At 48.9% G+C, this 14,028-nt stretch overlaps 1 protein-coding gene across 1 annotated transcript; it reads left to right on the forward strand.

Annotated features, from left to right (window-relative positions):
• Positions 1–7,850: 7,850 nt before the first annotated feature.
• Positions 7,851–10,847, forward strand: NEU2 (neuraminidase 2). The gene is made up of 2 exons (XM_061413253.1): positions 7,851–8,499; positions 9,871–10,847. Exons 1-2 carry the CDS (start codon positions 8,299–8,301, stop codon positions 10,807–10,809), a joined length of 1,140 nt encoding a protein of 379 aa, XP_061269237.1. The 5' UTR covers positions 7,851–8,298; the 3' UTR covers positions 10,810–10,847.
• Positions 10,848–14,028: the final 3,181 nt, after the last annotated feature.

Here is a 14,028-nt window from a genome sequence, read left to right on the forward strand (position 1 = left end):
CAGTGGCGGGGGTGTGGAGAGATGTCCTCTCATTTTGGGATGGGAATCCTGGCAAGCTGGACCTGAGCAGAGGTGTTGGGTCCTCTGGAAGTGGGGTCTTTTTAGGGAGAGGCTGCCCAAGCTTCAGGCTCCTGCCCCACTGCCTGGCTCTGCCACTGTTGTTGGCAGACAAGGCGCCCACAGCTGCCTGCTTTGGAGAGAGGCATTATTTCAATGTGGTAGCCAGGGGCAAATGTTCCACCTCAACCTGCCCCAAGGTCAAGGCTCTTCCTCCGGGAAGGCTGCAGGGTCCTCTCTCCTGCTCCCCAGATTTACTGGCTCTCATTGTTCTGGGCTCCCGGAGGGCAGGGACTAGGACCTATCCATTCACCTGTTTCTTGGCACACAGAAGGGGCACAGTGTGGATTTATAAACTGTGAAAGCATCTTCTGAAAGTGGGCAGGTGAATGCTGGGGACGGGGCCCCTGGATCTGGATGGTGCCTGTGAGGTTGTGTTCCCAGCGGGAGAGGAAGAGAGGCAGGCAGGGATCCTCCACTGCTGGCCTTTTTCTGAGCAAGGCTTTCAGGCCTCAGAATCCTGACTGTATGTCTTTTGCTGGGCAGTCCCAGTGGTTAGGGCTGCAGGTTCTGGAATCCAGCAGACCCAAATCCACCCGCTGCCTCCCTGATCTACTTCTCAGCATCCCTGCTTCTGAGATGCCATGTGGAGACAAGTGAGTGTCAGTTATAAGATGTTTTTCTCTGGGCTCAACGCCCACAAGGCCACAAACTGCAGCAGCTGCTGTAGCCTCAGGTGGGACTTTCTGAATCGCTGCTCTGCCTCTATTTTTGACTTCTGAAATGGCAGCTTCTTGAAGTTCAACCGTCGAACACTGTCATCTCTCTGATTGTCTGATGCCACGGGTCAGACTGGGTTGTACTGAGGACCTTCCCCTCCCCCAGGAGTCAGGTCCGTGTTCAGCCCCCTCCCTGGAGACGGCAGGACCATGAGATACCCCTACAGCTCCCTTCTTGCCAGGTGGGGAGACTACCCAGGGAGGTGGATTTTTATCCAAAGATGCACATAGCTCAGTTGGTAAAGAATCTACCTGCAATGCAGGAGACCCTGGTTCGATTCCTGGGTTGCGGAGATCTGCTGGAGAAGGGTTAGGCTGCCCATCCCAGTATTGCTGGTAAAGAATTCGCCTGCAATGAGGGAGACCTGGGTTCGAACCCTGGTTTGGAAAGATCCCTTGTAGAAGGGAAAGGCTACCCACTTCAGTACTCTGGCCTGGAACATTCCATGGACAGTATAGTCCACGGGGTCTCAGAGTAAGATATGACTGAGCAACTTTCATTTTCACTTTTTTTCACACACCTCTTAGGAGTGGACCTACCACCAGATTCTGAATTTTTGACTGCTGATTCAGTTCTTTTCCCACTAGGCCAACTGGTGTTCGCTGCTAGTTTGGAGCCAGAAGGGGGTCCAGTGGGCCAGCTAACTACATGAGGCATCACTGGAAATGTCATGAAATGCAGGGAGATGGCGTTTTCCAGAATTCCTCTTGGAGGCAGTATTGCACGGGGTTAGAAGTGTTTTTAGCTCCAGCTCAGACACTGGAGGGTTGAGTGAACTTGGTTTCCCCATCTGTACAATGGGATGATAATAGTGTCTATGTCATGGGGATGTCGTGGGGATTAAATGAATGGATAGCTGTAATTTGTATTGTAAGCAACAGAGTCTGGAGATACAATTTACAAAACATTTAAAAATTATTGTAGGGTACTTAAAGAGTGTCTAGCACTTTGGAAGAGCCACTGAAGTATCTGCTGTTATTATTATGAAGACGTTTGGGAACTGGTGTTGCTGGTGGGTGTGAGTGTTTGGGCCCACACTGAGTGCCTGAGGATAGAGGAGAATTCTTAAGCAGACACTGGGGTCCCCTTTTTCCTCCCCACTCCCCTGTCCTGTGCCAGGGCACATACATGCTCAGTCTGACTCTTTGCAAGACTGTAGCAGACTGTAGCCCTCCAGGTTCCTCTGTTCATGGAGTTTTCCAGGCAAGAATACTGGAGTGAGTTGCCACTGCCTACTCCAGGGAATCTTCCTAGCCCAGGGATCAAACCCATCTCTTGCATTGACAGGTGGATTCTTTACCACTAGTGCCACCTGGGAAGCCCCATCCTGTGCCAGCTTTGGTTCTGAGTACACACATGACAAATACTTACACCGGCAGCCCATAGGGGCTGGAGTTAGCATGTATCCACAGGCTTTCCACTGCACGTCAACATCTCTCACACAGGGGCGTCATTGTCAGCCGCACAAGTTCTACAGTACAAGGCATTTGTGGGCATTTGTGAGGTCACACAAGGCTGTCCTTGTCAGGCCCTTGGACAGGTTTCAGCCCTAGTGATGACTATTTGGTTTGGGGCAATAATAATAACCCACTCATCCCTGCTAGAACACAAACTTCATAAGGCTGGGATCTCTGTTTCATCCACGAAGCATCCCAAGTTTCTGGAACAATGCAGGCACAAGGTAGAAACACAATACAGTTTTGCAATATGGATGAATCGATTTGTCCCCACCCACAGGAGATTGGGGTCCGAAAGAGGAACCTGGCAAACAGTCACAGAGGCTATGGAAATCAGTTCAGACCACTTTAAACGGGGACATGCTCAACTCCTCCCCAGTTTGCTCTCCCAATCCTATTCATTCTACTGCTTGCCCTCTCTTACCTGGAAAATAACAGACTCACTTTCTGTCCCTTTCCCCCTGAAGCTCAGAGGGATTTCCTAAAAAGTAAATCAGGTAAGATCCTCCTTCATCTAAAGCAGTTTGAAATCTTACCATTGCCTCCAGCCTGAAGTCCAGCTCCAATGACCAATAAGCACATGCGGAAGTGCTCAACATCATTAGCCATCATTGTATCAAATGCCAATCAAAACCACAGTCGGGAACCACTTCACACCCTCTGGCATGGCTGTTATTTAAAAAAACACAATAGCCAGTGTTGATGAGGACGTGGAGGCATTAGAATCTTAATGCATTGCTTGTAGGAATGTAAAGTGGTGCAGCTGATGTGGGAACAGTCTGGCAGCTCCTCAAAAAGTTAAACACAGAATTACCATCCAACCCAGCAATTCCTCTCCTAGGTAAACACCTAAGAGCTTAAACAAACCCTTGATCGATTTTCTAGAGGACACTGTTGAACTGCATCTTTCTACCCTATTTTCATTTCTATTTTTAATTATATTTCTTTCCCATCTAGGTTTCTTAATAAAATTTCAACTTAGCAACACCATTATGTATTACAAGCCCCGTTCTCTTGGACTGCCCTTTGCAGGTCTAGATTTTATGATGAAGACTGTTCTTCCACCCGTGTTTAGGCAATCACATATTCTTAGGCAATCACATATCCAAGCAATAATATTCATAATGGATTGAGTAAAATAATGATAGATTATATTTCTTTCTCAAAAACGTTGAATTAAGTTTTAAATAGATGATACATGGACATGGTAGAGAAAATGCAAGCAATCGTAAAGCACAGACAGAATGAAAACTGCAATCACAGAAAACTAACCAACCTGATCACATGGACCACAGCTTTGTCTAACTCAGTGAAACTAAGCCATGCCATGTAGGGCCACCCAAGATGGACGGGTCATGGTGGGGAGTTCTGACAAAACATGGTCCACTGGAGAAGGGCATGGCAAACCACTTCTGTCTTTTTACCTTGAGAACCCCATGAATAGTATGAAAAGGCAAAAGGATATGACACTGAAAGATGAACTCCCCAGGTCGGTAGGCGCCCAATATGCTACTGGAGAAGAGTGGAGAAATAACTACAGAAAAATGAAGAGACGGAACCAAAGCAAAAACAACACCCAGTTGTGGATGTGACTCGTGATGGATCTGAAGTCCAAGGCTGTAAAGAACGATATTGCATAAAAACCTGGAATGTTAAGTCCATGAATCAAGGTAAATTGGAAGTGATCAAACAGGAGATGGCAAGAGTGAACCTCAACATTCTAGGAATCAGCGAACTGAAATGGACTGGAATGGGTGGACTTAACTCAGATGATCGTTGCATCTACTACTGTGGGCAAGAATCCCTTAGAAGAAATGGAGTGTCTGTCATAGTCAACAAAAGAGTCCGAAATGCAATACATGGGTACAATCTCAAAAGCAACAGAATTATCTCTGTTCATTTCCAAGGCAAACCATTTAATACCACAGTAATCCAAGTCTATGCCCACCAACCACTAACGCCAAAGAAGCTGAACGGTTCTATGATGATTGACAAGACCTTCTAGAATTAACACCAAAAAACAGATGTCCTTTTTATCATAGAGGACTGGAATGCAAAAGTAGGAAGTCAGGAAATACCTGGAGTAACAGGCAAATTTGGCCTTAGAGAAACAAAATGAAGCAGGGAAAAGGCTAACAGAGTTTTGCCAACAGAACACACTGGTCATAGCAAACACCCTCTTCCAACAACACAAAAGATGACACTACATGGACATCACCAGATGGTCAATACTGAAATCAGATTCATTATATTCTTTGCAACAGAAGCTCTATATAGTCAGCAAAAACAAGACTGGGAGCTGACTGTGGCTCAGATCATGAACTCCTTATTGCAAAATTCAGACTAAAATTGAAGAAAGTAGGGAAAACCACTAGACCATTCAGATATGACCTAAATCAAATCTCTCACAATTTATACAGTGGAAATGACAAATAGATTCAAGGGATTAGATCTGATAGACAGATCTATGCCTGAAGAACTGCGGATGGAGGTTTCTAGCATTGTGCAGGAGGTGTGATCAAAACCATTCCCAAGAAAAAGAAATGCAAAAAGGCAAAATGGTTGTCTGAAGAGGCCTTACAAATAGCTGCGAAAAGAATAGAAGCAAAAGGCAAAGGAGAAAAGGAAAGATACATCCATCTGAATGCAGAGTTCCAAAGAATAGCAAGGAGAGATAACAAAAACCTTCCTAATTGATCAATGAGAAGAAACAGAGGAACACAGTAGAATGGGAAAGACTAGAGGTCTCTTCAAGAAAAGTAGAGATACCAAGGGAACATTTCATGCAAAGATGGGCTCAATAAAGGACAGAAATTGTAGGGACCTAAGAGAAGCAGAAGATGTTAAGAAGAGGTGACAAGAATACACAGAAGAACTATACAAAAAAGATCTGAATGACCCAGATAACCACAATGGTGTGTTCACCCACCTAGAGCCAGACATCCTGGAGTGTGAAGTCAAGCAGGCCTTAGGAAACATCACTAATAACAAAACTAGTGGAGGTGATGTAATTCCAGCTGAGCTATTTCAGATCCTAAAAGATGATGCTGTGAAGGTGCTGCACTCATTATACCAGCAAATTTGGAAAACTCACCAGTGGCCACAGGACTGGAAAAGGTCTGTTTTCATTTCAATCCCAAAGAAAGGCAATGCCAACGAATGCTCAAACTACCACAAAATGTACTCATCTCACACGCTAGTAAAGTAAGTCTCAAAATTTTCCAAGCCAGGCTTCAACTGTACATGTACCGAGAACTTCCAGATGTTCAAGCTAGACTTAGAGAAGGCAGAGGAACCAAAGATCAAATTGCCAACATCCGTTGGATCACAGAAAAGCAAGCAAGAGAATTCCATAAAAACATCTTCTGCTTCATTGACTAGGCTAAAGCCTTTGACTGTGTAGATCACAACAGACTGCAGAAAATTCTTAAAGAGATGGGAATACCAGACCGCTTTTACTTGCCTCCTGAGAAATCTGTATGCAGGTCAAGAAGTAACAGTTAGAACTGGACATGGAATGACATACTGGTTCAAAATTGGAAAAGGAGTACATCAAGGCTGTATATCGTTCAGTTCAGTTAGTTCAGTCGCTCAGCCGTGTCCGACTCTTTGAGACCCCATGAATCGCAGCACGACAGGCCTCCCTGTCCATTATGAACTACCAGAGTTCACTCAGACTCACGTCCATCGAGTCAGTGATGCCATCTAGCCATCTCATTCTCTGTCGTCCCCTTCTCCTCCTGCCCCCAATTCCTCCCAGCATCAGAGCCTTTTCCAATGAGTCAACTCTTCGCATGAGGTGGCCAAAGTATTGGAGTTTCAGCTTTAGCATCATTCCTTCCAAAGAAATCCCAGGGCTGATCTCCTTCACAATGGACTGGTTGGATCTCCTTGCAGTCCAAGGGACTCTCAAGAGTCTTCTCCAACACCACAGTTCAAAAGCATCAATTCTTCAGTGCTCAGCTTTCTTCACAGTCCAACTCTCACATCCATACATGACCACAGGAAAAACCATAGCCTTGACTAGACGGACCTTTGTTGGCAAAGTAATATCTCTGGTTTTCAATATGCTATCTAGGTTGGTCATAACTTTCCTTCCAAGGAGTAAGCGTCTTTTAATTTCATGGCTGCAGTCACCATCTGCAGTGATTTTGGAGCCCCAAAAATAAAGTCTGACAGTGTTTCCACTGTTTCCCCATCTATTTCCCATGAAGTGATGGGACCAGATGCCATGAACCTCGTTTTTTGAATGTTGAGCTTTAAGCCAACTTTTTCATTCTCCTCTTTCACTTTCATCAAGAGGCTTTTGAGTTCCTCTTCACTTTCTGCCATAAGGGTGGTGTCATCTGCATATCTGAGGTTACTGATATTTCTCCCGGCGATCTGGATTCCAGCTTGTGCTTCTTCCAGCCCAGCGTTTCTCATGATGTACTCTGCATAGAAGTTAAATAAACAGGGTGACAATATACGTACTCCTTTTCCTATTTGGAACCAGTCTGTTGTTCCATGTCCAATTCTAGCTGTTGCTTCCTGACCTGCATATAGGTTTCTCAAGAGGCAGGTCAGGTGGTCTGGTATTCCCATCTCTTTCAGAATTTTCCACAGTTTATTGTGATCCACACAGTCGAAAGCTTTGGCATAGTCAATAAAGCAGAAATAGATGTTTTTCTGGAACTTTCTTGCTTTTTCCATTACCCTGCTTATTTAACTTATATGCAGAACACATCACGTAAAATGCTGGGCTGGATGAAGCACTAGCTGGAATCAAGATTTCTGGGAGAAATATCAATAACCTCAGATATGCAGATGATATCAGCCTTATGGCAGAAAGCAAAGAGGAACTAAAGAGCTTCTTGATGAAAGAAGGCATGTGGGATCTCAGCTCCCTGACCAGAAATTGAAACTGCACTGTCTGTATTGGAAGGCAAAGTAGCAACCACGGGACCACCAGGAAACTTCCTAATATGTTTATTTGTTGACTTTTTATTTCTGCCTTCATGGCATGTGGGATCTTAGTTCCCTGACCAGGGATCGAACCTGTGCCCCGCATAGTGGAATCATGGAATCTTAGCCACTAGACCACCAGGGAAGACCCCTGAAATGCTTGTTTTTAGTTTCATTTTCTTGTCACTGTGGAGGATCCCTTGAGCCTGAATGAGCTGTCAGGGGCCTCTCTGTTCCATTCCCAATGCCCTGCCCCTTCCCCAGGGTCGGAGTCCACATGGAGGGGCAACTGGGCCTCAGCCTCAGCAACCTGGAGAGGAGAACCTTAAGAATCAAGGCTTCCCCCCACCCCTTTGGGCTTCCTTGGTGGCTCGGATGGTCAAGAATCTGTTTGCAATGCAGGAGAACTGGGTTCGATCCCTGGGTCGGGGAGATCCCCTGAAGAAGGGACTGGCTACCCACCCCAGTATTCTTGCCTGGAGAATTCCAAGCACAGAGGAGCCTGCTGGGCTACAGTCCACAGTGTTGCAAAGAGCTGAACACGACTAAGCCACTAACACTTTCACTTTCCACACCCTCTCCCGCCCCTCCTTTTTTTCAAAGACCACTTTCTGGGGCTCTGGATTTATGTAAAGCTCACATGTGTCAGCTTTTGGCGGCTGGACAGTTGCAGAATGCCACTCAGCCCTCCTCCCGTCCCACCAGAGGCTCAGCGTTTGATTAAGAATATTCTGGATCTGGCAAAAGTAGTTGCAGGTTATCACAAATCTGTCATAAGGAGGTAAAAATACAGCACAAAATACACTTTTCCAAATAGTCGTTCCTAACATCTCATGAACAGAGGTGCTGCCAGACTCCATGGGAGGGAGATGAGAGTGAGGGAACAGGGGCTTGGCGAGTAATAATGGGGGATAAACCCTGTATGGGAGGGGGACAGGCCCCCAGCGTGGTTGGCTGGCCCGAGGGGTGAGCTGCACCTGCCTGGGAGGGCAGCTCTGGCGCATCTCAGGACCGGACTGCCAGGGACTCATCTTCACTTCCTGTGTGCCCTTCCAGTGCCATGGCATCCTGCCCCGTCCTGCAGAGGGAGAGGGTGTTTCAGTCGGGAGCCCACGTCTACAGGATCCCGGCTCTGCTCTACCTGCCTCAGCAGAAGACCCTGCTGGCCTTTGCGGAAGAGCGGACGAGCAAGAAGGACGAGCACGCCAAGCTCATAGTCCTGCGCAGGGGAAGCTACAGCGCGTCCACCCGCCAGGTCCAGGTAAGGCCGGACAGGGGTACCGCCGCTCTGCTGGGCATACAGGGGCCAGCCCACCCTTAGATGGCTGAGGTCTGGGGGCCAGAGGGCTCAAGGACCCATCAGGGATGGACAGAGAAAGTATCCCCCAGTGATTGCCCGGATCTCACACGGGTTCATTCAGAACAAGTTCGGCTGGCCTGGCAGCATCTGCTTTGGTACAAGTCAGTCAGGGAAACTGGTTTGGAAAGATTCCCCTACATCCTTGAGCTGCTGAGGGAGGACCAGCTCAGCATCACCTGCCTGGGGGACAGTTCATCCTCTGAGTAAAATTAACCTGGGGTGGGTGGTTGGGGCGATTGCTTGGGTCCCGAAGTTCCAGCATGTAGATAAGTAATTCTGATGAAGATCCCCAAGGCTGGCTTATCACATATGAAGGATTTAATATTGTTAGTATCTTAACTGTGTGGTCATTGTTCCCTTGTAGTTGCTTAGAGCATGGGTTTGAAGCAGAGGGACCTGGGTTCATGTCCCAGTTCCATGGCTAACCAGAAGTACGGCCTTGGGAGGCTCATCTACCTTACCTTAAACTTCTCAGTCTGCAGATGGAGGGTGGAGGTAGTACTACCTGTGCCCCAGGAGTGAGAGGTTAGGGTTAGATAAGACCATGGGTGTTAGACCCTTGGCACATGTCTGCCCTTAGACTCACTCACTGGGGGATGGTTATTAAGTAATAGGAGCTTCATGCTAGTGGTAAAGAACCTGCCTGCCAGTGCAGGAGACATAAGGGATGCCAGTTTGATCCCTGGGTTAGGAAGATCCCCTGGAGGAGGGCATGGCTACCCACTCCAGTGTTCTTGCTTTAATGAACAGGGATAGACAGCAAAGCAGCAGCATCTATGACAGAGACTCGGGGACTATGGAAGCTCACTGAGTCCTAGGGTCATGGTGCTACCCCCGGCAGACTGCATTAATAGAGTATGATGTATAAAAGATGGGAGGTGATTGTCACGCTCAGTCTCACCCTGGCAGACCGTTGGTTATTCCTAAGGCTTTGATTTTCAAGAAGGGGAAGCTGGATGGAGCTGTTAAGTTGAAGGATCCAGGATGAAGCTGGGCAGGGCTGGTGCCCGAAGCATCTTTGTCTTGAGGTCTAGCACGTCATGGGTGCCCTGGATGGGTGCTGGAGGGATTGGGTGGGGTTGGGCCATCTTGCAGGGAGTGAGGCGGAGCCCTGGCTTGCACTCTGGGAAGTGTTGTGAGGGTGAGTGAACGCTAGACCAAGAGTTCTCCTCCATGACCCCTCATGCTAACTCGCCCGCCCCCAGAGTGCCCCCCTTGCCACGGTAACTGGCCCTCTCCGGGCTGTGCTTCTCCTCCTCTCCTCTCCCGCAGTGGCACTCACAGGAGGCAGTTTCCCAAGCCCAGCTGGAGGGCCACCGGTCCATGAACCCTAGCCCCCTGTATGACGAGGCCACAGGCACCGTTTTCCTCTTCTTCATCGCCATCCCTGGGCAGGTGTCAGAGCATCACCAGCTTCAGACCAGGGTCAACGTGACCCGGCTGTGCCAGGTCACCAGCCCAGACCACGGCAAGTCCTGGAGCCCTCCCACCGACCTCACCGACTCCGTCATTGCCTCAGCCCACAAGGACTGGGCCACGTTCGCGGTGGGCCCCGGGCACTGCCTGCAGCTGAGCAATCCGACGCGGACCCTGGTGGTGCCAGCTTACGCTTACTGTAGCCACTGCTCCCTGAAGGCACCTTCCCCCTCTGCCTTCTGCTTGGTCAGCCACGACCATGGGCGCTCGTGGGCGAGAGGGAGCTTCGTGGCCCAGGGCACGCTGGAGTGCCAGGTGGCCGAAGTCAGGGATGGGCAACAGAGGGTGGTGTATCTGAATTCGAGGAGCCCCCTCCGAGCCAGGGTCCAGGCCCAGAGCGCCAACAACGGCCTGGATTTCAAGGAGACTCAGCAGGTGAAGAAGCTGGTGGAGCCCCCCCACGGCTGCCAAGGGAGCATCGTCAGCTTCCCCAGCCCCCACGCAGGCTCCGAACCCCTGGACTGGTGGCTGCTCTACACCCACCCGACTGACCCGCGGCAGAGATCCAACCTGGGCGTGTACCTCAACCGGTGGCCCCCCGCGCCCACAACCTGGTCGGAGCCCACCCTACTGGCCCCTGGCAGCTGCGCTTACTCAGACCTGCAGAGCATGGGCACCGGCCCTGACGGGTCACCCCAGTTTGGGTGTCTGTATGAATCGGATGATTACAAGGAGATTGTCTTTGTCATGTTCACCCTGCAGCAAGCCTTCCCAGCTGCGTTTTTGCTGCAGTGAGCAGCGAGCCCGCTGGGTGCTGCCCATGAGGGCTTTGCCCACCAAGGGGCTTGTGGTTCTCTTCTGCCCAGGCCCTTCTGGCCTGGGAAGGCCGCCTCTTGCTTCCCTCTGTTGAACGTGTGATCAAAAGGGTGCCTAGTGTGTGTCTGCCGCTGGGCTCCTTTCCTCCTCTGTTGTCTCAGCCTCCCCAGAGGATTCTATTTTCAGCCCAGCAACTGAAGGAACCTGGCTTCTTGGGGGCCCTGGGGACAGCCTGCAGGTTTGCTGCAGGTCTTCATGAATTATCTAGTCCAGCCCATTTCTCCTTAGCTCCTCACGTTCCTGGGCACAGGCTGGGACAGAGATGCAAATTAGCAGAGGCGTGTGTGCACATTTGTGTGTCTGCGTGTGTCTCTCTGTGTGTTCTCAATGCTTTAGAGCAGGGACCGTGAGCACAGCTTTGCAAGGAGGTTAGGCAGGGTCTAGGAAAAGTAAGCTGGCTTATATTTTTGTGTAAGTTTCCCAGGGCTGCTATAAAAAAGTACCACCAACTTAGTGGCTTAAAACAACAGAAAATCACTCTCTCACAGTTTCCGAGGCTAAAAGCCACAAATCAAGGTGTCCACAGGGCTGTGCTCCCCCCAAGGGAGGATGGGGCACATCCTTCCCTGTCTCGTCCAGAAGCCCAGGCCTCCCTTGGCTTGTGGGTGCATCACTTTCGGGTCTGCCTCCATCTTCCCATAGCCCTCTCCTCCTGCCTCTCTGCTTTCTCTTCTGTATCTTTTAAGGACACTTAGGGCCCACCTGGACAATCCAGGATGACCCTTCACTTAACTATATCTGCAAAGACTCTTTTCCAAATAATGTCACATTTACAGCTATGTTTTTCCAGTAGTCATGTACGGATGTGAGAGCTGGACCATAAAGAAGACTGAGCACTGAAAAACTGATGCTTTCAAATTGTGGTGTTGGAGAAGACTCTTGAGAGTCCCTGGGACTGCAAGGAGATCAAACCAGTCAGTCCTAAAGGAAATCAACCCTGAATATTCATTGGAAGGACTTATGCTGAAGCTTTAATACTTTGGCCACCTGATGGGAAGAGCCAACTCATTGGAAAAGACCCTGATACTGCAAAAGATTTAGGGCAGGAGGAGAAGGGGGTGGCAGAGGATGAGATGGTTGGATGGCATCATCGACTCAATGTACATGAGTTTGAGCAACTCTGGGAGATAGTGGAGGACAGAGAAGCCTGGCATGCTGCAGTCCATGAGATCACAAAGAGTTGGATACAACTTAGCGACTAAAACCCCAACAACAAAAACCCCAATACAAAAAGTTTAAGAAAAAATCGCTCTCTTAAACGCTCTCCTTTCACAGAGGTCATGCAGTTGCATGCTAAGTGCTTTACTCGGGTCTGACACGAGTCTGAGCAAACTCCAGGAGATGGTGAAGGACAGGGGAGGCCTGGCGTGCTGCAGTTCATGGGGCTGCAAAGAGTCGGACGTGGCTCTGCGACTGATTGACAGCACAACAGTGAAGAATGAACAGCTACACACAATAGTGTGGGTGATTTTCAGACACTGTGTTGAGTGAAAGAAGACCTGGCTCAAAAGAGTACACACTTTGTGATTTTATTTATATGAAATTCAAGAACAGACTAAACCAATCTTCCAAATAAATCAGGAGTGGCCAGCTCTGTGAAGGAGAGCTGTTCACTAAAAATGGGCTAGAAGGAGACTTCTGGGTGCTGGAGGCCTTTTCTTGCTTGATCTAGTGCTGGTGAGGTGAGTGGTTCCATGTGTTAAAAAGAATTAGCTGTGAGCACAAGGCAAGGTTTGTGTACCTCACTCCATATATGTTATACCTCAATAATAAAATAAACACTGAACTGAATAGTAGATTTTTTAGTTAAACCTCTGCATCGATATATTGCGTTGGGTTGTAAAACTTTGGAAGTGAATATTTTTAATTAAAAATTTGGGGGGGGACTGAATATTATTAATGAACTTTTGGGGGAAATAATTTTAGATTTACAGAAAAGTTACAAAGATAGTACAGAGTGTTCCAGAACACCCCACACCCAGTCTCCCCTAATATTATCATCTTATGTAACTGTGGTACATTTGTCAAAACGAAGAGGCTTCGCTGGTACATTACTATTAACTAAACTCTGGACTTCATTCAGATTTCTCTAGTTTTTCCACCAATGTCCTTTTTCTGTTCTGGGATCCAATCCAGGATACATTCAGTGAAACTGAATTTTTCCTGTAATTTGTGTGCTTAGACACACACATACACGTGAATGTGTGCCTGCTAAGTCACTTCAGTCGTGTCCAACTCTTTGCGACTTTATGGATCGTAGCCTGTCAGGCTTCTCTGTCCATGGGATTCTCCAGGCAAGAATACTGGAGTGAATTGCCATGCCTTCCTCCAGGGGATCTTCCTGACCCAGGGATCAAACCCACATCTCTTATGTCTCCTGCATTGGCCGGCAAGTTCTTTTCCACTAGCACTTCCTGAGAAGCCCACACACACACACACACACACTCCTTCCAGCAGGCCCCTCCCCTCCTCCTGACTTCCTCTAAAAAATGAAAGTCGCTCAGACTCTTTGCGACCCCATGGATGGCATAGTCCATGGAATTCTCCAGGCCAGAATACTGGAGTGGGTAGCCTTCCCCTTCTCCAGCAGATCTTCTCAACCCAGGAATCGAACTGGGGTCTCCTGTATCACAGGCAGATGCTTTACCAAGTGAGCTATCAGGGAAGCCCACTTGGCAAACAAATGAACAAACAAATCAACTGGGGTGGATATGTTAGAAGCAGTTCAGACTCTGAAGCCTGGGGAAGGGGGCCCTTAATTCAATTACACAGCACCCCACCCCAGGCTGTGCCACATGGGGGATGGGGACCTTGGCCAGTTGTGAGCCCACTGCCGCTGCCTGGGAGACCTGGGGGCTGGTGCAGCATGTGTGTGTGTTTGCACTCTTGTGCATGTCCACTGTACACCCGCTGCCTGGCCTGAGCTGCTGGGGCAGCCCTGTTCAGTGTTCCACTGGGTGACCCCATAAGCAGGGCCCAGACACAGCAGGGAACAGGGGAGCCTGGCCTCTCCCATACCCACCTCAGCACGGGCAGGGAGACCTGGGGCTCCAGGCTCGGAAGCCCCCTTGGCCCTGGGTCAACTCAGAGCTGCTACCATGCACCTCAGCTCCATCTGTCCGCATGCCCCTTTTAGCC

The sequence above is a fragment of the Bos javanicus genome, chromosome 3 (genome assembly GCF_032452875.1).
Source record: "Bos javanicus breed banteng chromosome 3, ARS-OSU_banteng_1.0, whole genome shotgun sequence".
Classification (NCBI taxonomy): Eukaryota; Metazoa; Chordata; class Mammalia; order Artiodactyla; family Bovidae; genus Bos; species Bos javanicus.